This window comes from Pseudopodoces humilis, chromosome 8 (assembly GCF_049639895.1).
Source record: "Pseudopodoces humilis isolate 2021_Gansu_Grassland_sample_001 chromosome 8, ASM4963989v1, whole genome shotgun sequence".
Lineage (NCBI taxonomy): Eukaryota > Metazoa > Chordata > Aves > Passeriformes > Paridae > Pseudopodoces > Pseudopodoces humilis.
In genome coordinates this window covers 8,805,431-8,833,220 of record NC_142207.1, presented here as the reverse complement: position 1 = coordinate 8,833,220, position 27,790 = coordinate 8,805,431, and the positions used below count along the sequence as shown (strand labels likewise).

Sequence of the window (27,790 nt, the reverse complement as noted above, 5' to 3'; positions counted from 1 at the left end):
TATCAGTAGCCCCCTCTAATGAAATATATGCCTGTACACACTTGTGCCCTCTCACACACACAGGAACTCTGTAATTGAGCCCTGGCACCATGGGTCACAGCAATGATCATTTTACCTTGATAATGAGATTCTACAAGCTGCTGGCTGTAGTGGGTTTTATTTCTTATTGGTTAAATTCTACATAATCACACTCCTCTACTACTGCCATTAAATTAATGGTTTTGTTTGGGGGGAGGCAGGAGAAAGGACTCACATGAGTTCTGATATAATTGTGTAGACTTGTTCAGAATATCTTTATATAATTACATAGGCCAGTGATTAAAACTGGCCTTACTCTTACAGCTTCTCATTTGATTCTTACATATCCCAGAGGCACATAGTAGGCAGTACAGAAAATAAAAATACAAAGATTTTTACATTCAAGCTATATATTCTGCAATAAGATACATATATTTGTGTGTGTGTGTGTGTGTGTACATATATACAGAGAAAGAGAAAAGCTTCAAGTACAAAACCAATTAAATGGTAAATTTTAAGCCAATCTCACTGGATGTCCTATGCATATCAAAAACGCTTAGGGAAAAGATAATTGAAAAATTCCTTAGTTTCATTTTCAGCATTTCAGAATCAGAAGAAATGACTCAAACTTTTGTGTCACATGTCTTAAGGACTAGATGCATACAGAGGGCATCATGTGAAACGCTGCTCTGAATCTGTAAGAATTGGTTTTGGTTTTCAAAAGGGATGGTGGCTGGCTGGCCAGTCTGCTGGCACAGACATTACCTGGAGACACTTGACAAGCTGTTTTTTTAGATGCTGGAGAGCTGCAGTAACTGTGGGGATTTTGAGCTGGCTTGTCTGTCCCTTAGGGCTTGTGTCCATCTGAAAAGCACCATGCTGACTCACTGACTCCCCTTCTGCTCATGGAAACTGTCCCTTTGCCATGGGAAAGGGCTTGTAGGCATGGAAGTCATGTAAACAAAGCGAGGGTGCAAACCTTCTGCTGGGCAGAAAGCTGAGTCTTTAACCTTGCAGCAACTCAAAAGAAGCCATTCTTTCTCCCTTGAAGACAAATCCTGCCAGTCTGTGAAATGCTCTTTCCCTGCCTCCTAATCTTTTTTGGCCGCCAGACAGCAGTCTTGCCTGACCTAAAGATGTGGAAAGAAACCTGGATGGGAAAAAAAGGCACTGAAATACACCACACAGTGTGTAAACTGGTGCTTTTATGTTGTCTTTGCCTGATGATGAAATGGAAAAGATGACTGAAAAACCAGGCTTGCTGAATCCAGTCTTCCCTCAAGAATGAGTTAAACTGGAGTGGGTGGAATTATATTCAGGTGAAACTGTCTCAAATCCATGTGGAAACTTAATCTGTCACCTAACCAGAAATAAATAGTGTTGGGTCATCAGTCTGCTTGGAGAGTGATTTGGTCAGGTACCAATGTGGGCTAAGTTCTGGAGGTGGATGGGGAAACCTAATAAACTCAGCTTGCTGAGGGGGACAGCGGTAAAGAATGGTACCTTCATCATGTTGTCCAAACCCCATCAAAACAACAAGAAAAAAACCCACCTGATTATGAAATCTAGGCTTTCCCCTCAAGCCAGTTTATTCAGTAAAAAGAAGCAGCATTTAGAGACTTTACTGTAAGTGTTAGGCAAGAACTAACACTCAGTATCGTCACTGGCCACATGAGCAATATTTGGAGATTACTCACTGTAGTTACTCGAGGCTAAACAGGGAATTCTTGTGAGTCTCTGTCTGTGTAGAACTCTTCCAGGTTATGGAAGCATTAGCTTGTAGAAGGGCTTATGTGCCCCAAAGCTGGTAATTCCCCCTGCCCTTTATATTAAAAGTATAACACCCAGTAACACGTACCTCCTTTGGTGCTGACAGCTCTTGTTTCTCAAAGCAATACTGAACACTGAGTGTCTTTTCCTTACCTGTAGGAAAATGAGGCTATTCCAAGCATGTCCTTGTACTTGACCTTACTGAGGTAGTCTTCTTGTGTCATCCCTATCACTTGCTTTTCAATGAGCTTTAGTGAATGGCTGTCCATTCACTGTTTGGTGATTTGGATGTCCAAAACATAAAGAATTGTTCTGATAAAGAGTAAGAACTTCACAGAAAGTGACAGGTGAAACATAAAATTAGGATAGAAATCTTCTTTGCCCTGTGCCTTGTCCACAGTGGGTGTGAAGTGAGAAGAGCATTTCATACATGCCCTGTGCCTTGTCCACAGTGGGTGTGAAGTCAGAAGAGCATTTCATACATGCTCTGTGATCTAGCAAGTGACTTTTTAAGGTGTAAGGCAATGAAGGACTGTGCCCAAAATGTACAACTGCCATGTTTTCATGTTGTGGTCAAGATTTGATGATCCCTTTGCAGGACTGTTCAAAGATCTTATTATTGCAAGTGAAACCAGTGGGTTTAGAGCTGTTGTTTTGTTTGCTTAAATGGGAATGTTCAGGTGACAGCAATTTCTAAAAGCTTCACCCTATTATTTGATGTAAGGCCAGCCGGAAGGCCTTGGTTTTCTCCATGTAATTTTGTGAAGCAGCAGGCCTCTCCAATAATTATCCTCGCTCTATTTCAATCAAATACTGCTTGAAACTTTGGCTCAGTATAACAGAGAGCATGCAGCAGTAACTATCATCTCAGAGCCAGCAGTGCAGACCAGACGTCTGGTATTGGGGATGTCTCTCAAATGCTTTTATACTGCTGGAAAAGGTGCTTTATTTCCTCAGCTTATAAACATGCATCAGGCACTGCTTTCAGGACCAGAAGTGCTGTCTGTATTTGAGAGAACAGGGATACTAGGCTTGCTGTCAGATTTGATGATTTTAGTAAAATCTGCTGTCACAATAACATAAATATAGCTGTTCTGACTCCACGGAGTTCATTGAGGAGAACAAAATCAGAGGCAATTGATCTTTCTAAACCTCACTGCCTTGACTGATCTATACACTTAAGAGGCAAAGATACCTATCTTTGCTGTCAGAAAGTCCAAAAAAATCTGTGCAACCTCATATTAAAAAAAAAAAAAGCACTGAAATTTATGAGAGCAGCTAGGAAAGCAACTGAGAAGTACTGTTTTGGGGAGCTGCCAGCCAGCACCTCAAGTGACTGATCTGACCAACAGAGTCCATCAGTTTCCCATGTATATTAGTGCTGCTAGCTTGGCTCTCAATCATTTTTAAGGCAATAATTGTCCTAGCAAATCGGCAATATAATTTAACTACTACTGTCTAACCTAGTTTGGTGGTTGTCCATTTTCTAAAGTCAACAAGTTTTATTATTTTATCCACAATACCATTATACCAAAACATACACATGTTTAAGAAAGAGAAACACCTTTATAGAAATGCTGATAGTGCTCCGAAATCCTCAAAGCTGGGGCTGTTAGACATTACTGGAGGTCTCCCCGCTTGAAAATTCCCCCGTTGTGCTGGGCAGAACAAATTTGACGTATCTGCCCTTCTCCCAGCCCCTCCTGATTCGCAGAAGTCTGTGGTGGATGCAGGGCAAACTGAAGATGACTTTAGCTATTATCACAGTGCATGGGACGAGCAGTGTGAGGGTGTAGGTTGGGGGCAGGTAGAATTTGTACTGATTCTCATCGAAGGCCCTCGACCAGCCGTAGGTGAGTGTGTGCAGAGTGCTGATCACCAAGGCAATAAATCCAAGGGAGGACTAAAAAGAAAAGAAACACACACCAGTTAGCAGAGTACCTTGTGCCTGGCTGTCTTCCTGTATTTTTGACATTATTTTCTAAGTGTACACGACACAGAGAAAGCAATGGATATTCCTGCCTTTCCTGGACAGAATAAAACATGGCTGGAAACCTTTCCTGGGTAGTGTGCCAGGCTGCATCTTTCTTTGTCTAATCAGAGGTTAAGTAGGACATTAGAAGCTCAGCAGGAATTTCCCAGAAGGTGATGCCAACTCAGCAGAGAGGGGGGGGCTTCTGCATCCTGTGAAGCAGCAGCCCCCAGCCCCTGCTGAGCAGGTGGGAACAGGCAGCTCCCACGGGCTCCTCCTGAGCAGTGGCTGCCAGCTCTGCTCCTGCCAGTCCCTGTCTGGCTGAGGCTTCTGACCAGCAGGATGAAGAGCAGTGATGTGGCTCTGGACCACAGCTGGCACTGCTGGAAGTGGGTGAAGCCACAGCTCCACACTCTCAAAGACATCTTCAGGTGACTGGTGTCATCTACAGGAAAATGAGATTGTGCAGGCAGAAGTGCTCTGTTCTTGAGGTGAGCAACAGCCCTCAAGGGTTTCCTCCTCTGTCTTAGAGATATGTGTTAGGTTCAAAGACTGTGTGATAGATTAAGCCCTTGGAACAGGGAGTCAAGAACCCTTTATCCACTCAGGGAGGCAGCAAGAATGCAGCCCCTGTTCTACAGGCAAGAATTTCCCCCATTTTCAGCTGAGATCATGCTCCCAAGCACCCACAGAGACATCTCCTCCTGACTATTGCCAGCTCCCTCTGAGGGTTGCTCTCAAAGATAGGTTTTAAACTGTTTCCCTCACTGATGGCTTTCTGCCAGCATCAGAAGTGGAGGTTCCTGAGCTTGCCAGCTTCCACTGCCTGCTGGCACTCAGCAGCCCTGGGCACTCTGTGTTTGCCTTTGCACAGGCCTTTGTGCTGTGTTTTCAGAGAAAAGTGCAGGTTTCAGAGAAAAGCACACCTTGCTCTGCTGCCCTACTTCGAATGCTTGGTCTAAGCCTGAAATAACAACCAAATTTCAAGATGCTTAGACAGGGAAAATTTTGCTGCTTATGGCCCTAACTTAAGGAGGAAAGCCTTTAAAAGCCAAAATATATGTTTTGGTGCAGAGATCAGCAAGAAACATGGTCTTCCTGAATATGCCAAGGAAAAAGGATGTGGCAGGGAAATAAGGAACCAGGGTAAGATGGGAGGAAGGACTCATAATCTTTTGAAAAAACAGTTTCAGCCAAAGAACTACTCAATTCATAGCTCCCTCTGCTATTTTTGATTGCTGAGAAACAATGAAAAAACCCAGACAACTTTTACAAATGTACTATGTTGTTACTACAGAAACAGACCAAGACTCCTCTAAACTTCAGAGCTAATCTTTTAAGCTGCTGAGGGGACTGGGCAAGGGAGGGAAGGAGAACTCTGAAGTGTGCTACCAGATCCTGTACTTCACTTTTACAGTATCTATCAGGCATGTGGGTGTCGCTGAGTCCTGCCAAGGCAGGGAAGAACTCTTTGTGTTACAGCTGAGCACTATTCAAGGTCATGCCAGGAGTTGGGAACAGAGCTGGGAACTGAACCTCAGTCTTGTGTGCAACCCCACAGTTATCCTTTCTTTCAGGCACAGATGTCCTTCTTACCAGAAGCTGTGTCCATGTCCTAAACCAAAGTGGTAACAAGCAGCAAATCCAACAGGGTCATGAACAGCTGCATTTGAAAAAATTAAGGAGGAGTTTGCTGAAATATGCTGTGGTCACAGTTGAACCTAACAGCAGGACCTGACCTGCAGATCATCCATAATTTACAGGTTAAGATTCTCTCCAAAAGGCAAATAATAGCCAGGGTGGCAAAAAGTTTTAAATACCAGATTAGGACTCATTTGGCAAAGCAGGGAAGGAAAAGGGGACAGAGTGAATCCAAGAGCAGATGTTTTCTGTCCTGGGCAGGGGGTGCATTCACAGTCAGCCTTAGCAGGGCTCTGTGCTTGGCAGAGATGTCAGAGCTGGAGATAATTACCTTGTTCCTCTACAGTTTCTCTTTAAACAGCTGCTGGTACTGGGGGAGAGCAGGAGAGGAAATTAATAGGACAAAAGGTGACAAACGATCACTGACTGGCCCACCTTTGTGTGTGGATGGTGGGCATGAAACAAAAAGGCTAACTGGTAACAAATACATGGCAACAAAGACATGGCAAAGCTGCTGGTGGCTAGAGAGAGGGCTGGCAGCTCCTCTGACAGCAGCAATGCGCTGATCCCTTTTTAACACAGAGGAGCTGACTGAGGCAAGCAGAGGGGGGTCCCAGTGCTGATGCTGGCTGAAGGAGTCATGGCTGCATCCACCAGACAGCAGGATACAGGGAAGTCTGTAAGTGCACAAAACCCAAAAGTTTTGCAGATTGCAGCTTGGCTCAGTATTTACAGCTCAGCATATACACTCAGTGTAGTACAATGCAGAGCCTGCTGAGCACCCCAGGAGGCTGATTTGCCAATGTGCTTAGCCTTGATACCACTCTTTTGCTCTCATTGATCCTCTCTATGCAGTTTCTGGCTATGAAATGTTCCTGGGTTTTGTTTCAAACAGCGGCAGAGGTTTTTTTTTGTACTTCCACAACACAAGGAGTGTGGGGCCAGCAGCCTGTAGGGTGTTAAAGTTCCCCGAAAGATTTTGTATGAAGATGGTATCTTCCTGATGCAGGCTTTGTGAGCATTTTCTATTCTGCATTAACTCTTCTACCTCGCCCATCTCCTTGGTGCCTGCAGGCTCCCTGTAATGCATCAGCAAAGGTGATCCAGTCACATGTGGCTCATTTAGAAATGCTTGGGCAGCACTGAAGGCAGAGGGCCCCTTCTTGACCCAGATATGTTTCTGACTTGTGCAGCCATCAGTACTATGAAATTATTAGCTCAACTGAAGCAGGTCTGGCCCCTTGCACTGCCTCAACAGGCGGGTTAGAAAAGGTCTGATTACAGATTCTTTACATCTTATGCTGCATGAGCTATGAAAGAAACCAGGTCAATTCAACCTTCAAATTCCAGGAGGGCTTCTCAGGATAGGAAGGTAAAGGCAATCATACACATTTTTACTTCTCAGGCAATTAGAGCTGATTTGTAAATCACTGGGGAACATTAAAAATGTCTCCTATAAGTTGAATTACATACAAATCATTCCTGTTAGCCAATGTCTTGATTCTGTACATTTTCTGTTAAAATTGGACACACAGGGGAACTGTGTATCCAACTTAACTATATTTAATTGAAATTTGTGTATGTGCAGGAGCTACTGTGAAAATTAACCTTTTCTCCTGTAACTTTGGCAACAATACAAATGGGATTTTTGACCTGTCAGGCAACAGATGTGTATTTTAATACTGTGGCAGTATATGGCATTAATACAGGTATACACACTGGCTGCTGGAAAATGTCAGACTTGGAAGCTCTGGGCAAGGGAGGGACTAAAATGACTCCTGAATTTGCTTCACATGTGGCTTGTGGTACAGCATCTCTCAAACATCATCCAGTTCAACTAAGATGGAAACAAATTGCTGCGTTTTTTGGTAGGCATCTGGCTGGGGTGTGTGCACTCTGCATTTCACTTCTTTGATGCTGCAGAAGTGCTAGAAATCCCAAATATTTGAGAAAGCAGCCTCATGCTTCACCCCTTGTATTTACACTGTGCCACTGTGCATTAATTCAGGGAGGCTCACACTGAGCTATGTGAATGTAACCTCTGGAGCCTGCAAGCAGTAGCTGTAGCTGTTCTTTTAATTTCCTCATAAAAGGCACCACCGACTTATTGAGGAGTAAATAATTGAAAAGATCCCTCACTTAAAAAAAAATAATATGGAAGCTAACATGCCAGATCTGTAACCTGCTCTTTTGACATGGTATTTCCACAGTAAGGCTCAATACCAACCGTGCCTCTTCTGCATGTGATCAGCTGGGAGCTCGTGTCACACTGTCACGCTTTATTCCATGCAGACAGAAATAGGTGTGAGTATCTTTCCATGAACTAAGCCAGCCAGCTCCCATGTGGGGCAGCCAAGAGCTATTTTGGAACCGACCATCATGAATTTGTCTGGTCCCAGTGCTGACATAGCCTTAGAAAGGCTCGGGAAGGGGTCCCAAAGGGCAGATGGGACAGTCGTGTTACACGCACTACCTGCCACGGCAATGTATGTGTTACATGACACAACGCCCTACAGGACAGCTGCCAGGCTGCCTGGGGAGCGCCAAAGGGAAATGCAGGGGGTTTCAAAGCCTCCTTCCACACTGCAAGGAGATATTTCCCTTCGTTTGGAATTTCTGGTATGAGATGCGTAAGTCAGGACTGATGTATCCAGTGTCCCAGCAGCTGCAGCCCTCCCCTGAGACATGGTGGTGAGAATTAATATGCTCCCATTGTCCAGTCTGAAAGAGAGGTTTAAAGACAGCTCTCCCTTCTCCTCGAGGGATGATCTCTTGGGGTCAAACTCTCCTGGTGCAGCTCTTCTACTCAGTGTAAATAATTACTGGCTAGCCCACAGCAAGAGGGAAAAGAAGACAAACTGGATTGCTCGTTTGGTGATCGGGGCACTTGTGGGAGAAGCAGGGGAGCAGACTTCAAACTCCTGCTCTAATGAATATTGAATTATTTATACATACTGAAGAGCTTCAGCAGAGCTTAAGAGAGAGGCTGGATGATAGATATTCACCTCTGCATCCCTGAACCCTGCCCTCCCCTTTGGAAGGGTTAGGTGTGTGCCAGAGTGGTGCAAAGGGAGGCTCCACAGGGGAGCTGCAGGGAACGGGGTCCTGGGGGGGGCTCACACATGTTGGGTGCCACAGGGGTTACTGCAGTGGAACACAAAGCCTGGTGCATGCTAAGCAGCCCTGGTGTAGGAAACACAAGTAACAAGGTGTTTTTAGGGCTGTGGGATCTGACTGTGACACAGTGAGTAGCATCTGGCCTCAAAATCAGCTCTAATGTGCAGGGGATCCTAGAAAGGTTAATTCTCTGCTATCTCTGTTAATTAGCCCTAAGCCTGGCTCCAAATGCATCTCTGAAAAAGCTGCAGCCACTGAATATGGTGCCTGTGAACATCCCATGGGGTAGACTCAGATCACCAAGGGAATTTGGCCTTTGGGAGCTTGGCCAGAACTGCAAGTGGGAGGAAGGCTCCCAAACCACTGGGGGAAAACTACATTACTAATTCAGCTTTTAGAATCAGACATGGCCTTTTCATTGAAATCATACCCAGTTCTCTGTTCTGTGTGGGCTCTGGCAGTTTACAGACCGCTCTAAGCCTTTTTGAACTTGTCTATTGAACACATGGGTGCATGCAAGCTTTGCCAAACCTGTCTTTCCCCTGCACTGTGCTCCCAGGCACTCTCCTCAGCAGCTCACTCTCTCTAAACAGCAAGGGCAGATCTGTGTCCTGTAGCCAGCTGTGTCCACAGCGAGTTCCCTGCCTGCCTTCCACAGCCTGGTGTTCCCAGCAGCAGCTTTGCTGCTGATGATGTGCATGTGGATGCCCATGACACCTTGCTTTTTCCCTTCTCCTGAGACAAGCACCTTCCTTGGATAGGACAAGTCCTGTGTGAGAGCAGCACGGCCCCAGGACACACCACAGCCCTCTGCCCCTCTCTGCCTCTGGGTCTCACCTCCTGAACGAGGGGTCTGTGGCTCTGGGGTGCATGGGGAGGTTTTGTTGCTGACACCAGTGCACAGCTTACAGCTGCCCTGCCAGAGCAGGTTGTGCTGGGAAAGCAGGTCAGCCCCTGCCCTGTCTGTGTGAGGGCCTGACTCTGATTCTGCAGAATCACTCTCTGGCATCAGCAAATGTCAACTTTACCTGAATGAAACTGAATTCCCTCCAGTTGAGAGAGTTTGCGATGGATGGAAGTGAAGTGATGGCAAGTAACGACAGCAAGCCCAGGGCAATTATTCCAACAGAAATATAAATCTCCATCCTCCAGACTTCCTCCTCTACCCAGATTGTCATCTTCTTCTCCACAGCCTGGCATGACAATGAAGGTTTGTTAAAACGGGGTGCTTAGGGACAGAGGAACTGAATTTTATCTGTTTTGGTTTTGGAAGCAGGTTTCCTGGAAGAGCACTGGGTCCTATTCACACCTCCAGCACTATTTGCCTGTTTAGGAGATGTGGAAATGCTCTCTTATCCCAAAGCCATTTGGCCAAAGCTAGACCTGATTTGAAGCCTGCTGGGAAGAACTGCTGAATGCTCTCAGCTCCCATGCCTGTAATCACAGCAGCAAGCCCCAAAGTCACATTTGGAAAGATAATTACAATGAGAACTCAGTTTAAAGCCATGAAAACAAATACAGATGCTTGAATATGCAGTAGTCTCCTAATAACCTTTGTTTTAAGTGCATTTAGGGGGGGAAATTGTTCATGCTAATGGAAGGGAAGATGGGTTTTATACTGCATGGCAAAGAGGAACATTTAGAACTGTCCTCTTTAGCCCATTAAATAGGTTTAATTTACTAAACAAAGATGTTGCTAGAAAACAGGAGGTAGAGGGGAAATGAACACAGGATGCTTGCCTGAGATTAATGTGCAACTGTGGCAATTGAGAAGAACCTGCTCAAGGCTGGAGCTGAGAGGCTGGGAATGGCATTTGATGTATGCTCTGTACAGGCACTGCTGCCAAAACCAGCCATCCCCACAGAGGGACAGAAGGGATCTGTCCCTTCCCTCCTTTTTGGGACAAATATTTGGAATCACTTGGACAAATACCCCAGCACAGAAAGCAGAGTGGTTGTGAGTAACTCCTTGATAGCATTCCCCCTCATCTGCATGAAGCCTGTGCCATCCCAGGAGGGAGCAGTGTGGAGCGGTGAGAAGTCAGGGGCAGGAAGGATCAAATCCCATTCTCCCATGGTACTGCCAAGTTACAGAGCTGACTGAACTGCCTGAAGGCAGCAATCTCACACTGGATAAACACTGCTGAGAGTGTCCATAAAGCAATAAAGTCCTTTTCCATTTCCTTGTTCTTATATAACCGGTTCTTCATCACCATTTTGTTAAACTCCTGCAGGCACACGATGATGAGGACACACGGCCCTCCCTGGGTTATGACTTGGTTACTCCAGCAGGCACAATTATGAACATCAGTGTGAATAAACAGGGATCTCCCAAGATTTTGGGAGCTGAAGGGAACTCTGCTCCTCCTACCACTGGATTTCCCCTCACCTAGCATTTCTCCTGCCTCTGACCTAGTCTCAGACACAGAAGTGCCAGGCAAGGCTGGTTTCCAAGGCTTGTCAGTGTTTCAGGGGAGCAGTGGCATAGGGGGCTGATCCTAGCCCTGTAAATGCAGAAGGAGCTGTGTATCCAGGGAGATGGCTGGTCCTCAGCACAGATAGGTGAGTGCTCTGTCTGTGCCATGCGGCTGACCTGTGGGGGAAGTGCTCCTAGAGGTAACAGCTTTTTCCCACTGTCCCACACCTGCTCTGGAAAACAAATGAAAAAGCTAAGATATTAAGCCCACCACCCAACATCTGCAGGAGTTTAGAAGATTGCTGCAGGTGCTGGCGTGAGGAGCACCCCCATTACCTGCTTGACGGCGGTCTCGATTAACAGGTAGCGGTGGGAGCGGCGCATGGGCAGGCAGAGGCTGTAGACGGCGTGCAGGGCTGCACAGAAGAAGCTGAGGAGACCAATCTGCTTTCGGTGCTGGAGCCACTGGTCCAGCCAGTCTGGGAAGCGCCTGTACTTGGTGCCGTAGTAGAGCTGGGAGCAGGCTGCCAGCACCCCGGGCAGGTAGACGAGGGACAGCATGACATAGGACACGCACGGCAGCGTGGTGTTGACCACCTCGATGGGGATCTTGTACAGCTTGTTCTTCTGCTCCCTGATGTAAGGGTGGATGACCTGCCGGATCAGGTTGTAGGTGAAGAAGCAAAGAAAAAGCCCCAGAGCCAAAAAGATGGGGATTTTCCAGGCTGGCAAGAGGCGCAGGGGAATGTTCTCAATCTCGCAGGCTGATGACATGCAGCCCATGTCCACAGGGGTGAATCCCATGACCTGAGCAATTTCTGCTACTGTGCGCTTGGCTTCTTGGTTATTTGAGCAGATCAGAACCTGCAACGAACAGAAATACACACATAGGGCAAAGAAATCAGGCTGCTGGGATCAAGTGCATCGGGAGGGATTCTGTGTCACAGAGAGCCTATGTTATTCCACTGAGCACCATGATTCCTGGCAGGCTTTTTGACAGGGATTTACCATGGCTGCCAAAGACCTCTCTCCTGGACAGATTTCCTTTCATGCATGAACCAGCAGTTTGTTTTACTGGCTCTGTTTGGATAAACAGACAACTGAATAATACTTTTCACTTAGGGAAATAGTCCAAAGACTACAAAGTGTGAACTGAGTGAAGGTACTTCATTTCTGGACAAAGAAATGCAGAAGCTAAGGGGTGGTCTCTGAATGCCACAGCCAGCACTCAAGACTCCTTCTCTTGGAGCCTAAGGCCATTTGCTGATGCTGCCAGATCTCAGCTGCTGAAACTGTTGGGATTTAGCCCTTACTGGAAGAAAACAATACCTGCTTATTTCCATCCCTGGCACCCGACTGCAGCGTCCACGCAGAAACCACATTAAACCCCTTTACCACGGTGCAGGCTGGGAACAGGGAGGCCAAGTACTCCGCGTTGGATTCCTTGTGATGGTTGATCTCGGTGTTGTTACTAACATCCACCAGGATCTTGCCCACCAGCACATCAGCCAGGTCACAGAGGGTGGAGTAATGTTCCCTGAAAATCGCCACAAAAATGACATCCGCCTTCTTCACCGCCTCGGCCTGGAAGGTGACCTCTGCTGCAGCAGGGAAGAGGCTGGCTTTCCGCTTCGGATTGCGGCTGCCGACCACCACCTTGAACCCGGAGCACACCAGGCGCACGGCCAAGGACCGCGCAAAGTCCCCGCTGCCCAGCACCCCCACGGTGCGGCCGGCCGGCGGCGTGGGGCTGGAGTCACCCTCCATGCTCCGATGGCCCAGCAGAGGTTTGGCCATGTCTCCTCTGGACATCCTGGCAGGAAAAACAAGGAGACATGCAAATTCATTGTGGGACTCTCGCAGAGACCCGGGCCACATCTGAGGTCATGGGACAAAATGCCACTGAGGCCACTTGAACACATGGTTTTGGTCCCAATAGCCCAGGACCTGTTTGCCAAACCCACCAGGAAATGTGCAGTAATGTACAGGCACCACTGGGGGGGCACAAAACACCATGCTGGGTTGGAAGGTGAAGGCTTTTACAGAGGTTTCCCAAGGTTGTGTGATCCAACACCTGCTAGATGCACTCATCCATCCTCTGCTGTCCTTCATGCTGGCATCTCACACTGCAAAGCCAGCCAACACTAACAGCAATTGGGACCAGAAACTCTGAGATTCCCATGGAGCTACCAGATACCTCCTAAAGACGGAGTCCGTGAAGATCCCTGAGGCTACATTTGGAAAAGCTGGAGGGGTGGTTCTGACTTGCCAGGGTAGAATCAAGGCAGAAAGTCAAACTGAAATTAAAGTGTCCTAAAAGTGGTAAACAAAGAGAGTTGCAGCCCTTGCCTGTTCCAATATTTGGGTCTGGCAAGCGCTGTTTGCTTCAGCTCTTTAATGAGTAATGAGAACTTACTCGTGACATTTAAAAAATATATTAAAACATGACGGGATTTGCTCATGAAAGATCTTGATGAGCTTTACAAACGTTAATGAATTTTGCCTTGTAACAGATTAGATATTGAGGGCATGGAGAGGTTTTAAGCAGATCAATAAATTCAAAGGCAGCACAGCAGCTGAACCTGGAGGTCAGAAGAAACTCGGTCAGGGAACTGCCGACTGCTCATGGGCTGTGTCAGTGGTTCAAATCTGCCTCCCAACTTAAGGAACAGCAAATTTACCCTAAGGGAATGGCAAATTCCCGAGGGTGAGATTTTAAAAGGGCTCAGAAGGCAGCCCATGCAACTTACACACCAGGACATCTGGCTTTTGTATTGGCACAACGCTAGAGATTATTGTAAAGACTGTAATTAACAGACTTGTGATATACTGGGGATGGAGACAAATTGGCTTTGGCAGAATGCAGTCTTGCCTTGTACCTGGTTCAAAGTGGTTCTTTCAAAGTGAAGGTGACCACTTGGATGAGGTGACCTGGTCGCTGGTGCAGGTGTGTTTTTCATAGGCTTTTGGAAATGTCCTTCACCCACGGCTCTTCTGGGATTGGCACAGTAGTGGTGCAAAGGGGAAGGGCACTTCTGCATGAATAGTCACCAATGGGAAACAAAGGGTGAGAAGAAATAAATGATTTTTATAATGGGAATAGGTTGCCAAGAGATTTCCCTGAGGATTTATGCCATCCAACATGCTCATAAGTGATCTGGGAAAGGGAGTGAATATTGAGAAGATGGAACTCATGGGTAGTGATCACAGAATCACAGAATGGTTCAGGTTGGAAGTGACTTAGAGATCATCTACTCCCAACCCCTTGCCATGGGCAGGGACACCTTCTGCTAGACCAGGCTGGTCAAAGCCCCAACCAACCTGGTCCTGAAAACCTCCAGGCATGGGGTATCCACAGGATCTCATGGCAACCTGATCCCATGCCTCACCACCCTTATACTAAAGAATTTCTTCCTAATATCTACTCAAAATCATTTAGGACAGTCAATCTTTCTTGTGAAGAAGCTGCAAAAGGATCTCCTCATTCAAAGTGCCTGACCACCAAAAATCACTACAGATGCTAGAGAGACATGGCAAGAGCTGTTTGTGGGTATAATAAACTCCTCTAACCATATATACACTTTAATGAGCTGTAAATTTGTTAAAACCACAGAGAAAAATTATCAAAGGGTCGCATTACAATGAAAACACCAACATGCTGGTCCCAGGCAGACAAACATCAAGCACAGCCAAGTTACTGGAGGAGATCTCTCACACAGTAACCATGATCTCAATCCTGCTCCTCACTGAAAGCGTGCAAAACACCTTTAGCAGATGGACTTTGAAACTATAATTCACTGTCCTGGATACAAACCCATGATGGTTTCAGTGACAATACTGTTTCCATGGCAGAGGTCTGTCTGCTCTCCTTGCCTCTCACCAAGCACCAACTTGTCCCAGAGACCAAAATGTGTTCTCGCAGAAGAAGTGCTATCCAGGGAAAACAAGTGCCAAAGAAGTGCATGGTGACTTCTTCCCCTTAAAAAGACATGTCCACTGGATAAATACAGAGATCAAATAGCACACTGCAGTTCTGCTTATTCCACTGCAAAAAACCCGGGGGAATAAACATAGAAAAGGGCCACAGGGAAAAAGTGTGAGGGATGACTTTCAGATCTATCTGCAAGCACAGCCTGCTCTGTGCTTCTGGGTTTTTTCCTGGTCCCTTCTTATCAGAAGCTTTATCACACACTCACTGCTTTACTTCTTAGAAACCTTCTTGCTCCACCTAAATTTATTCATGTCCAGAACTATTTGTTCTAGGGCCAGCACTATTGCTCAGAATAATTAGCTTGCTCTCCCATACCTTCCCCGCCCCTTTTCCACCACCTGTGCACACAAAATATTACCCCAAAATAAAGAAACACATTTCTGGCCTTCAGCCATGGGGGGAGAAATCAGCATTCAGGGTGACAAAGTGATTGTTACCCACAGACTAATTTCATAATTGATTTAAGCCACCTCAAAAGTTCTCTCTGTGGTCCCACTGGGATGTAAATGTTGCTGCAAGCAATTTTTCTTACAGTGTGTTTCCTCTGTCCTGCAGCTGCCACCGAACATGTAGAGAGATGTTGGCAATGTCTGGAGATAAACATCTCCAGTTATTTTGATTAAAAGGGATGACAGAATTAAACAGCCTTTGAAGTCAGCAGGATAGTTACATAGCAAGAAGACTCAAAATCTTTTCTGTGAATTTTAGTGTGATTATTTCAGTCATGCTCTGACTGGTGGGGTTTTGGAGGACAGCTCATTGCTGTTGCAAGCCCTTGGTGGAATGGTCCCTGGCACTGGCTGCTGCCTGTGGGTTGCATTGCTGTCATTGCCATGCACTGAAATCCTCCTGAGAAAGGAGGGAAACATCTCTCTTTCACCATAAACACATTTCACTGAGACACTGTGGTCTCTGCCTAACAGATGCCTTGGCAATGGACTGTCTGATTAGGCAACAGCTTTTTTTCACTTCTGTATCTCTGGGGAGCACGCAGACCCCCTGCCTCCTGCCACCACCCCTGACTTACCGTGCCCACACTGCTTTTTCTGCACCTGTGGACAACATGTCACCTGCTTGAAACTCTCCTTCTCAAAGCCAATTCACCACAGCAAGGTCAACCCATCCAAAGCACCATGGCCAGGATGCTGCAGAGTCACTCAGAGGCAGAGGAGGTCATGAGTGAATATCATGGTGCTTAGACACATCTTTAGCATCTCCAGACTTAGATAAACACTATTTATTGATCTTCCTCATCAAGCAAACTGCATCCTTGCTGAGATATAGCACGTGCAATTCAAGGAGGTCAGTTTCTTACCAAGGAAGCTACAAGATGATTTAAAGCACAGCCCAGTGGGAATAAACACACTGCAAGTCTAACTGGGCAGCAGTTCCCTCACTAAAATACTGAAAGCAATGTACAGCTGCCCTTCAGCTTGGCTGCCAATGACACCCTCACATCATTGCTGTGTCCAGCTGTAGCACACTCATTCCCATGTGCAGCTCAGCTACTGCACTCCCATTATTGCTATTAATTGCAGGGCATTAGCAGAAGTGGGCAGTGGGCAAGATGGGGAGCTCCCCTCTGCTGGGCACTCTACAAAAACTGTCTAGAAGGTAACTTCTGTCCCAAGGAGTGAGATCAGACAGACAGCAGCTGCATGAAACGAAGCACTCAAATCTCTGTTGTACAGGCAGAGGGAGGGAGGGGTTCTCACAGAAGAAAACCAGGGATAATTCTACATATTTTGCACCTGAGGCTTGGCAGAGGCTGTTAGCTTAGGCTTGGTGCCAGGCAAGCAAGGTTTTTCTGCCTCTCTGCCCACACTGAGAGGCCTCACTCAGGTTTTGCAGCAGGACAGCCGTTCTGGACGGAGCTGGGCTGCAGGAGCCCACTTAGGTGTCCCTGGGCTCATAGCAGAGTCAATCTGCTGAGCAGATCATGCCCTGCAGCTACTGGGGAACAGGCACATTTGTTATCCTCTTTCAACAGATGTGGGGGAAGGAGATAATAACAATGATGGGACTGCAGCAAGTTTGTCTGGGATGACCCAGATATCTTTGACCATGTCTTTAACAATGAGACCATCTTTTGGGGCCCCTTTCACATCCTCTGGTGCAGGAGGATAGCCTAGCTGGTTCCTGTAATTTGCAGTCCAGAGGTGTTCGAGTTGCACAGTCTGAAGAAGGATGAACCTGTGGTGGCAAGGCAGGAGGTTTGCTTCAATTCTGGACAAAAAAAAATCAAGATTCATTTCAATGCCCTGGTATTCAGATTTATCAGATAAAAGACAAGTTGGTTTTACTCTAACTCTAATAAAAAGGCAGTATCTTAAACATATCAAACTGTGATGAAGAATATGGCAGCAATCTCATACAGAGCTCCAATGAATGTCCTGTCCAGTGAAACCAAACTGGTTCCTGTTTGCACAGAAACTCATCTTTGGGCTCAGTCTCACATACTCAGGCTGCACCACCTTGGCTAAAACAACTGCTTTTGTGTCTTCCCCCAAAGTCAGTGTTTGTTTAGACTGACCACAACTGAGTCTCCATAAGCTGTGGATTCAACCCATGCAAGCATCAAAGAACCTGCTCTGTGCTTCAGCTTCTGCTTGGATGTTACTCGAGATAAAGCACATGATTATTATACACATTCCTTAACAAGCACATGGGTTGACAGACCAGCATGGCACATGAGGAATCAGATGATGCAGCAGAGCCCTTGGTCAAGTCACTGCAGAGGAACATTGTGATTTCTGCACTGGGAAGGTGCCTTTGGGCCCTGCCAGCCATGGCTGGCATGAGCACAGTCCCACAAACACACACACTCCCGGGACAGGGGTGATCTCTGCCCCCAGGGGACTTCCAGTCTGCTGGAGAGAACTTTGAACCATGAAGCCAAAGCCCTCCAGCCTCTGTTTGCAGAGCATCTCTTGCTGTGTTAACCCTCCAAAAGCCCCAGCTGAAGAGGAGCATTCAGCATCTGAAGTGTTCCACTCGGGTCTTGCTGTAAGCGGAAATAGTCTTTTTTTTTTTTTTTTTTTTTTTTTCCCTACCACCATTTTATTTCCAGGGAAAATCAAATGTTTTAGTCTCTTTCCTACACACAGAGCATCCCTCTCAGGAGTACAGCAAGTGCCATGAACCTGAACTTGTTGGAACTGGAACAGATTTAAGTAATAAAAGAGCTTATCCAAAGCTGCTTTCATCTCAGCTCTGGTGCACATTTCTGGAGACCTTTCAGTCCTGCTCAGGCTGACTGGAAATGACTTCCCCAGCTCTGCCTGCAAGAGAAAGACTCAGGGAAACTGAGTTTGCTGTCCTTTTGCTTGCCCCTTTTCTTCTTTCTCCTTCCAAAGCAGAGTTATTTCCCGAATGGCGCAAACCAGGAACTGGCAAAGGACGTAAATCACCCTTCCAGAAAAGCCATGTTGCAAACCCACCTGGGCTGCCAGCCAGGATACAAGAACGAGGAAATGCTGGGAGCTGGGCTGTCCCTGCTCCTGTCCTTCAGCCCACAGGCACACGGGACAGGGATCAGGGGCTGTGTGCCCCATGCCCCTGCTGCTGGGGTGGGGAGGTGGGACAGGGACCCGTGGCAGGGGAGCTGGTCCTGCCCCGAGCTGGCATCACTGTGTGCTGGCTATGTCCACTGCGATGCAGAGGGGACACACCTGCTGTGGGCTCCAGGGACCGCTGTGATCCCACACCCGCCACGGGACCTGTGGGGTTGCTGTGACCCCAGACCTGCTGTGGGGCTCCAGGAGCTGCCACATGTCCCCCTGCAACTGTTCTCCACCCTGATGCACTTTGCATTCACAAGTCCTCATCCCTCCTCCTGCCCCAGGGTAAGTCTTTATCTGATTATATCATTTATCAGGTATTTATCTGCTAAAACCACTTCCATAAGCTCCTGCAGAGCCCTACTTTCTCTCCTCTTTATCACTCAATCCAGTTAACCTTATCCCTTGCTCTTTTACCCATGGACATGATTTGCCTTCTCCTCTGCAGACAGACACATTCTATATCTGGTGAACAGGTTTCACATCTCCCTTCAGTTTTTCCTGCACAAGTGAAACCCAACTCTTTCATCAGAGCTGTTATTTACCGAATGTCCAACAACTCAGCCTCTGTTCCTTGCTCTCATTATTCTTGGAGGATGCCCAGAAATGCATTTTCCAACTGAGCCCCTAAAAGGCATCACCTGGAGCAGAGACACTGCTTCCCCAATGCGCCACTTCTCTTTCTTCATCCCAAGAAGACTGTTTGCTTTTGCCCAACTGTGTGCTCCTGTTAAGTCGTGGGGCACGGTGTCCCTGTCCTCTGGCTCCCTGTGACCACTGGCTGGCTGGTCACTCACCTGGTGTCCAGGCGGTCAGTCAGTCCTAGCACACAGAACATGTGCCCTGTTTTTTTAAATCAGCTCTCCAGCTTGTCACAATCTTCAATTTTTAGTCTCTTAACTAAAATGTTTACAGTCTCTCCTAGCTCAGTGTCACCTACAAATCCAGTATGTGCCTCCCTACTCCATCACACACTAATGAAAACATGGGCTGACAGGCACTGACCCTTCCAGCTCCATACACCCTCTGGTTTATACACTGAAAAACATCGAGAATGTTGTTTCTGGAAGCCAGCAGTGAAGCCTAAGGCATGTCCATGTCCCTGACCACAAGATGTTCTTCACCAGGACCAAAATTCAAAAATATATTTCCAAACAGGGGAAAGTAGAGGAGAAAGGGCTACCAGAATTTCCTACAGGGACAAAATAACCTGTATTTCCACACAAGTTCAGACATTTTGGCTACAATTCTCCCATATAACTACACCAGCCTGTGATCACTTTACAGGGACAGTTTCCCTCCCCAAGTATAAACCCTCCATTTTAATGCTAAGCAGGAAAATTACCTATGTATGATAAACAACTGGAAAACAAACCTTTGGCCTGTTTTCATCAAAACTACTTTACAGCAAAGTTACCAACATGCTCTGCCACAGATGCCCTCAAACTTTTCTCCCCCAAATTTGCCTCCAGTTGCAGTACCCCTTATCTGAAGCAAAGTCCTTGTCTCAAGAAATTCCTCTGCTCTTTTGCAAAAACATCTTGCTGCCTGTGCCCACTGTGTTGACACAGTAATGAGAAGCCTGAGAAAGACCTACCCTGTAATAAAACATCCTGAAATGGGAATTTGAAAGCATGGGAAATCTTGAGGTTTCACTGTAAGACCGTGGAAGGCACAGACCTGAAGCAAGACAGAGTTTGCTATAACAGTGCTGATGCTGACACAGCACACAGGAGCTTATCTGGCTGATGTGACTCTGAATGTGAAGGTTACTTTCTCAGCTTAGCATCTCACAGCTCTTTGGTGACATAAAAGGGTGGTTTACAACTTCAGCCGCTGTACTTAAGTCTTCTGTGCCTTCTCTTGCTTTCTTTTGGGGTCTTCATTCTCTTGCTGCTTTTACCAAGTTAACAATTCAGTGACTCACCCGTTTCTGAGCCTTCCCCTCCCCAGGTACAAGAAGAGCAGGAAAGCAACCCAAGGCCTGGATAGTGGAAGCTTCATAGGTAGATCTAGTAATTCCCTGCAGCCAGACATGATGGGTGGAGGTGTTCCAGCCTAAAATGAGCTGGGGCTTACACCCTTCTCTGGGCCTACAGAGATGGCAGGACCTGACTTCAGCAGTCACCACAGGGAGCTGGCAGGCTCCAGCTCTTTAAAACCTCTTTGTTTCTTTCCAGGAAAGACATGGAGGAATTGCACTGCATGCACATGGAAATATTTGTATTGGCTATTTCCGTGCCGCAGTGCCTGTTAGAAGGGTCTCCAAGATCAGCACTCTCTTGCCTTTCTGATTTTGCTTCACCCAGTCACTCAGAAGATGCACAGGACCACACAGGGAGATGGCCTGGAGGCAGTGTAGGGTGGAAGGAAGACACAGCCCATGGCAGAGGGCCAGCCCACCTCCTGCTGATCTGTTTTTCCCCCTCCACGGAGCACAGGCATGACACACAGTAAGGAGGTAGCTCTGAGCCAACCCTGAGTAAGCACAGTGGTGAAAACAGGAAAGGCAAGGAATGTAGGGCCATGTTCTGCCTCTGCAGATTTTCCCAGCAGCTCTTGGGAAGCTCCTGGGAGAGGCAAACACAGCTGGCTGACGAGGTGGTATCTTTGGGGATCCAGATGGGTGGGAGAGAGATGCTCTTTGCTGGAAATTAACTCACTGCCCTGAGGTGCCAGGACCACACAGCATTCTGCCTTCCCCTTCCTCTCACACTGTTTGCCTTCAGTCCAGCATCCTGCACAGCAGATCCGGTTTGGTTCACCTTTTCCCTTGTACTGGCAGGGGTCTTGCAGATCAGCCCAGAATGCCAAATATGTGCAATGTGAACAACATGCCTCCCCCAATGACTTAGCAAGACTCATGTGTGCTGGACAAGTACAAGCACCGTGTCTTTCACCACTGTGCCAAGCTGCACTGGCACAGACCCTGTCCTGTATCTAACCCCAGCATAAGAAGGATGTGCATCTGCTGGAGTGAGTCCAAAGAAGGGTCACAGAGATGCTCAGAAGGCTGAGGCCCCTCTCCTATTAAGACAGGCTGAGAGAGTTGGGGTTGTTCAGCCTGGAGAAGAGAAGGCACTGCGAAGACCTTAGATCAACTTCCAGTACCTGAAGAGAGCTGGAGAGGGACTTTTTACAAGGGCTGTAGTGGTAGGACAATGGGGAATGTCCTTATGGTGAAGGAGAGCAGGTTTATATTAGATATAAGGAAGAAATGCTTCACTATGAGGGTGGTGAGGCACTGGCACAGATTGCCCAGAGAAGCTGTGGATGACCCATCCCTGAAGTGCTCAGGATCAGGTTGGACTGGGTTTAGAGCAACATGGTCTGGTGGAAGGTGCCCCTGATTACGGAAGATGCCCATGGTGGGAGTTGAAATGAGATGATCTTTAAGATCCCTTCCAAACCAAACCACTCTGTAGCTCTGTGACCTATTAGTGCTTGCACATGATCAGCAGTTGGTACCAGCCTCCTTCAGAGGTGGACATGTTACCTATATACCCTGATTCTTGAAGCTTACATCCCGTGGGGAGCTCTTAGGACATCTTCTCCAAAGACTACAATGGTGTATTTATACTAAATGGAAATGCACGTGTTGCCACAACCAAGGCTTTAGAGAGACTCACTGAAAATCTGAGAACCTGGAAAAAGAATGGAAGGCATTTGTCTCAGTGGCTTAAACCCCAGGAAAAATTTTAAAATGTTTAGGCCCCAGAGTATGTAAAGGCTTTTGGAAATGTGTTGGACGCTCCCACATCACTGACATACTTTCAGAAGCTTTTTACTTTCAGTTAAGTGACAGTTCACTTAAACTTAGATGAAGATGGGAAGCTGCTTAATTCACTGTAGGTCTGCATAGGAAAACCTATGAAGAAGCAGTAAATTCAAATCTGAAAACAGCATTTTCTTCCATTATGATGTTGACAAAAAGCTAACTCTAATCAGTGATGGTAAACTTATAGATAAAAAAAATGGTCTGTTTTAATTTCTGGTGTGTGACATTATCACAACTGCCACTGCCTTTCCCACCTCTCAAGAGAGCTGGCATGGCTGGCCTACTTCTTCCATCATCGGAAAAAATGTGTTTCCCCTGAATCTAAACCTGCTTCTATTTATGGGTGTGATGTTACAAGGTCATAATCAAAGCATAGTTCTTAACAATAAAAAGCCAAACAACCTCAAAACAAAAAAAAAGAGCAAAAATAAACAACCAAAAAATTATTATGCTGTCAAAGAGCATGTTTTCCTGGAGTTTTATGTGGTTTTGTTAAACACAAACTTGTTGAGTCATCAACATTTTCTCCTTTACAATCACAGAGGAAATCAAATATGTGCAGTGACTGTGGCATCTTATATTACTATACATTTGTTTCACAGCAAATGTGATTTTAGAAGAAAACAAAAGCTTGATGCAGTATTTAAATCTTATTAGTCCTGCATCTCCTCAGCCCACAGGAGTATTGATGCTGTAGGCGACAGCCTTCCTCCCCTGCTGTCTCTCAGTTTTGGTTTCTTGTCACAGGAGGCAATTCTCTATGTGTTAGTTTTATTTAGATTATTCTGGTAGAAATGATCTGTGGTCCTCTATACCCCTCTGCCCAGCTTTGGCATTACAAACACAAACGCTCCCACAAGCTCCCTGGTGTCCATCTATCGTGGGCAGATGTCACACCCTGGTCAGGGCTACAGGACAGGGACAGTCCCACCCCAGCTTCCATCACCTGTGGGATGTTTCTATAAAGTCACTCTACAAAATTCCTTCACAGCTTTCATCCCTTGTTACTCTTACATGGATCAAATGATGAAGTACCCCCCTAAAAGCAGCCAACCTTTGTAGCTTTTACAAGTCCCTATATTGGCTCAGAAACCCCACGGCCGCTCCCTGCTCGCCTCTGAGGGATCCTGGGCCCTGGCCAAGATTTTCCCCAAGTTTGTTTTTTTTTTTTTATATCTTGGTGCTGATTTCTCCCTGGCTGGAAGAAGCCACTCATCTCCTCAAACCATTTAGCAAGCTGAGAATGAAAAGTTAAACCTAAGCGCCAAGTGCCTGAGGATCACAGGCTGAATGTCCGTCCATCCATCCATCCATCCATCCATCCCGCATCACTCGGAACAGCGAACCCGATCCGTTCGGGGGGGTTTGTGCCCGGTGCCAGACAGTTTCCCGCATCCGCACGGATGTGTCCAGCAGCCACGGGAAGGAAAGCGCTTCCCGCGGGCACCCCGCACCGCAGCCCGGCGGAGCTGCCGGGGCGAGCATCCCACCGACCTCTCCCCAGTGACCGCCCGGATTGAGACACACCGGCCCCCGCAGGAATCTCCGCCCGGGCCCCGGCCCCAGCCCCAGCCCCAACATCGACCCTCGCACCGAGGCGGCTGCGTCCGAAAGCGCCCTGAGGGCTCGGATCCCCTGCCCGAGCCCAGGGGCGGAGCGGGCCGCGGGCAGGGAGCAGCCCCGCTCCCCAGCCCGGCGGCGGGGATCCGGCGGGGGTGCGGCGGAACGGGGGCGGAACGGAGTCCCCGCTGACCCGGGACGTTCCCCTCAGGCAGGGCAGCCCCGGCGGCGCCGAGCCGAGCCGAACCTCCCCCGCCCTGCCCCGCACTGCACGCCCGGCGCGGGCGGTTCGAGCCCCGGTGGCGGCTCCTCGCCGCTGCTGGCGGTGCCCGTGCCCCGCCGCGCCCGTCCCCCCGCGCTCCTCACCTCTGCGCGGCGGCGGGAGGGCGAGCGGCGCCGTCCGGGAGCGGGAGCGGAGCCGTGATGTCAGGCCGCGGGCTCCGCCCTCCTGCCCATGTGCCCGCCGGGGCCGCGGGCACCGCTCGGCTCGGCTCGGCTCGGCCCGGCCCGGCTCGTCTCGGCTCGGCTCGGCTCGGCTCGGCTCGGCCCGGCCCGGCCCGGCTCGGCTCGGCTCGGCTCGGCTCGGCTCGGCTCGGCCCGGCCCGGCCCGGCCCGGCCCAGGGTGAGGGGGCCGTGGGACCCCCAGCCCCGTCCCCGCGGTGCTGCCCGGGCGTCACCGCCGTGCCCAGGTTAAACACGCGCGGGCAGGAGGGCATCGCTGCCGGGGCACCCGGCCCGCGGTGTCCATTACAGACGGGAGTCGAAGGCAGACCTTAATTCTCTATTTATAAACGCATCTCAGAGCCAGCCGGTGTCTCATTTTAATGGGCGGGTGCGGCTTGTTGCGCCTCTGCCCCTGCTATCAGGGGCCGTGCACTTGTTCTGGAAAGCGGCGTCGTGAGGCGTGGAGCAGATAATGGTTCTTCTTTCCCCCAGGCTGGGAAAGAGCTGTCCGGCTGCAAACACCCCAGCACTGCCTCACGGCCCCGCAGCCATGGACCGCAGGCAGCACGCTCCCAAAGCTGCCGGGAGCTGGCACCGAAGGGAGCCTCCAGGCAAAAGCACTGGGGCAAACACACTGGGACTTGGAAACAAATCCCTCCGGAGCTTTGGTTTGCTCACTCAGTAGAGGAGCACGGAGGGAAGGCACCTGGAGGGATCGTCTCATCTGCTCCCGAACCGTGGGGAGGGGGTTGCAGGGTGTGTTTGAAGCCCCTCTGAACCCAGCCTTAAGTCTCTCTGCCGACAGGAGGGTTTTCCTAAACTTTGCCAACTGCCAACCCTCTGTCCTTGCACATGGGATGTGTCTTCCTGGGATGAAACAAGCCCTACTTTTTTCCTCTCTCCCGGGCAGGCTGTGATTTTAACTATCTCAGCCCATTCTCACTGCTGCCCTATGCAGATGTCCCCCCTCTCCAGTCTGCTGTCTGCAAACAGGCCCAGATGCCAGCCAGGACTGTCCCAGCTTGCAAGAGTACTCGCCACCTGTCACATCCGTGGGGTGGGAGATGCAGACAGCTGCAGAAATGGGGAGGCTTCAGCAAAGATGTGGGATTGCTGGGGAAAGTTCCCGCTGGTGACTCCCAGTGGCTGGATACTGGATAAGAGAGAGCTCCAGAGGTTTGGGATATTCAAGCTGCAAACTTTGAGATGCTGTGAGCTCCCAGGGTAGTAGAAAATACTGGAGAGGTGTGAAAGCCTATTGGCATGGTTAGGAGAAGGAGGATCATTGGGATAGCTGTACTTCATCACACCTCTGCACAGGCCATCTGTGACTAAATGCGTATGGAAGAATGAGATTACTCCTTAGCCCCTTCTTGCCTGTAGTGGCCCCTGCCTCCTCATGCCTATCGTGGTGATAATTTATGTGCCATGATCAGCTCTTTGTGGAGACTGAAGGACAGAAATCATTGAACTCTCCTGCACCTGCTGTATCTTGTTACCTGCTCTCCCACATTGTGTAAAGGACAAAATTTGCTTTTAAATTTGTTTACAGAATCCATAGTCATTGCCTTGTTTGCCTTGGTCATTTCAATTCATCTTACAGATTCCTCTTTGCTCTCTCAGGTCTCTGCTCAGGGTTTCTCCCTGTACCTGTTTCCCTTCATGGGGCAAGGCTACTGCCATGGCAGTATGATCACTTCTGTGAGTAATGATCAGCCCTTGGGAAGCACTGAAATCTACTTCTCCTTTTTTAGATTCCTTTTTTATAAATTAACAAACTTTTCACTGAAACACCCTCTGCTTTTCATCTTTATGTCACAGAGAAGTGTCTCGGAATGAACACTAATTTTATACCTGTTCTTCTCTTCTCAAACCTGTGGCTAGCCCTGTGCAGGTCACTTGTTTGCTGGACAGGTTGAGTCCTGCAGCTCCATTTTTTCTGCAGCCATCTCAGCTAAGGCCTCCCCGGCTCCCAGACCTTGACTGGCTTTATTGGTTGCTCAAAATATTCACTTGGGAACCATGTTTTTGATGAGAGATCCGATGTGGGCTTGCAAGTTGGCTTAATTTCCCTTCTACCCAATGTGCCAAGATTATGCAGAACTTGGCCAGTATTTCTGGGTGTATTTCTGGGTTTTTTCCCCCTTTTTTCTTGCTGGTCCTGAGCAAGGGCTTTTCTCTGTGTCATCTAGACTGTTCTTCTCCCAGCAATCCTCTTTCCTGGCCCATCACTCACTGGTCAGAGCTGCAGCTCTCTGGCAGCACCATCTGTGTCCCTGTGCCAGCTGGCTGTGTCCTGCTGTCCCCTCAGCCGTGATGCCACCTGCACCCCCTCCTCCCTGTCCTTCCCCTCCATGGGGACAGGGAGCTGCCTTGGATCTGCTCAGGGCTGGGGCTGCCAGGCTCCTCCAGTGCCCGTGTGCTGGCACAGCGTGGCACGGGTGAGCAGATGAACCTCGACAGCTCCTGGCTGCCCGTCCAGGGGGCCACGGGGAGTCCCCAGCTCCCACACTGATTTGGGGGGGCTGGAGCTATCTACAGTGACAGTGTGGAGGGGTGCAGCAGGCCAGCTCAGCTCCTGCCCCACACCCAGTCAAGAAGGGGGGTGACCCAGGGCGTGCTCAGGCTTTACTGTACAAGACACAAAAGCAGTGGTCCCTGAGCCTCCCTGTGCCCCTTCTCCCTTGCCAGCTCCCTCGGGTTCCTCATGTGCCAACCCAAGTGCTGCTGGGCACCCAGAGGACACTGGGGATGCAGAAGTGCTGGGCAGCAGTGGCTGCACCTGAGCAGATGCTGTGAGAAAAGCAGAGTTTGGGGACACCACCTCACCCTGCCACTTGCAATGTCACGGCAAGGGAATGGCTCAGCTTCCCCCTGGAATCCAGGGGGAGTAAATGCAAACTTACCACTGGAAAACCAAACCTATTTGGTGGGGCAGTCAGTAAACGTAGCTCTTCCTCTGGCTGTCCAAAGCTGTGTTTCGGGCTGGAATCTCCTTTCTTGGGGCTCGGTGGTACCGTTTGGTTTGGGAAATTGGGTTATTAGCACAACGGGGTTCTGTCTGCTCTGGACTGGCACATGGCCCGAGGCTGCTGAAAATGCCAAGCTCAGAAAGGAGCCGAGAGGCTGGATCATGTACAATACACAAGTACAACAGAGGTGGAGTGTGGAGATAACATGTGGTTAATTATTGCCAGCGAGCAGAGGCCAGGAGTTAGTTTGGCACGGTTGTGAAACACAGAGCTCGTGTCGGGGAATGAGCTGGGGACTGCAAAAGTGGGATGTGGGGAGCTGTGATGGCTCTGTGGAGTCAGAGCTGGGCACACAGTGCTTTTGTTGGGTGAAGAAGTGGTAGATCATGCTGTCACTCCACCTTGCTGGGGTTACCCAGAAGGACTGGGAGTGATGCTGATACCTGCAGCTCTGGCTGAATCCTCATGGAATCCCAGGAGGGAGCAGGCAGAGGGAAGCAGCCTGGGGACAGTTTTCTGGCATGGCAAAGCACTGCTGTGTCCCTCCCAGG

At 48.6% G+C, this 27,790-nt stretch overlaps 2 protein-coding genes across 7 annotated transcripts in view; one reads left to right on the top strand and one right to left on the bottom strand.

Moving 5' to 3' along the window:
• The window catches only part of C8H2orf76 (chromosome 8 C2orf76 homolog), a 52,311-nt gene that overhangs the window by 18,299 nt on the left and 6,222 nt on the right, over positions 1-27,790 (top strand). The window lies entirely within an intron of this gene.
• On the bottom strand, positions 201-27,321 carry STEAP3 (STEAP3 metalloreductase). 5 transcript variants are annotated; one of them, XM_014249604.2, is made up of 6 exons: positions 27,174-27,321; positions 13,814-13,969; positions 12,264-12,747; positions 11,271-11,798; positions 9,547-9,711; positions 201-3,691 (listed from the first exon to the last, which is right to left on the bottom strand). In XM_014249604.2, exons 3-6 carry the CDS (start codon positions 12,744-12,746, stop codon positions 3,401-3,403), a joined length of 1,467 nt encoding a protein of 488 aa, XP_014105079.2. In that variant the 5' UTR covers position 12,747; positions 13,814-13,969; positions 27,174-27,321; the 3' UTR covers positions 201-3,400. The 5 variants fall into 5 exon arrangements, with proteins under 5 accessions (XP_014105079.2, XP_087915253.1, XP_087915254.1 ...); XM_088059127.1 differs by lacking the exon at positions 27,174-27,321 and adding an exon at positions 24,190-24,279; XM_088059128.1 differs by lacking the exon at positions 27,174-27,321 and adding an exon at positions 14,749-14,788.

Bases quoted from the DNA above. Each gene is read 5' to 3' on its own strand.
- STEAP3 (XM_014249604.2), bottom strand. From the start codon at position 12,746: ATGTCCAGAGGAGACATGGCCAAACCTCTGCTGGGCCATCGGAGCATG. The intron at 11,799-12,263 runs GTATTGTTTTCT...TGTTCGTTGCAG, and splicing joins CCAGGGATGGAAATAAGCAG to GTTCTGATCTGCTCAAATAA. The intron at 3,692-9,546 runs GTAAAGTTGACA...TTTTCTTTTTAG, and splicing joins GGGAATTCAGTTTCATTCAG to TCCTCCCTTGGATTTATTGC.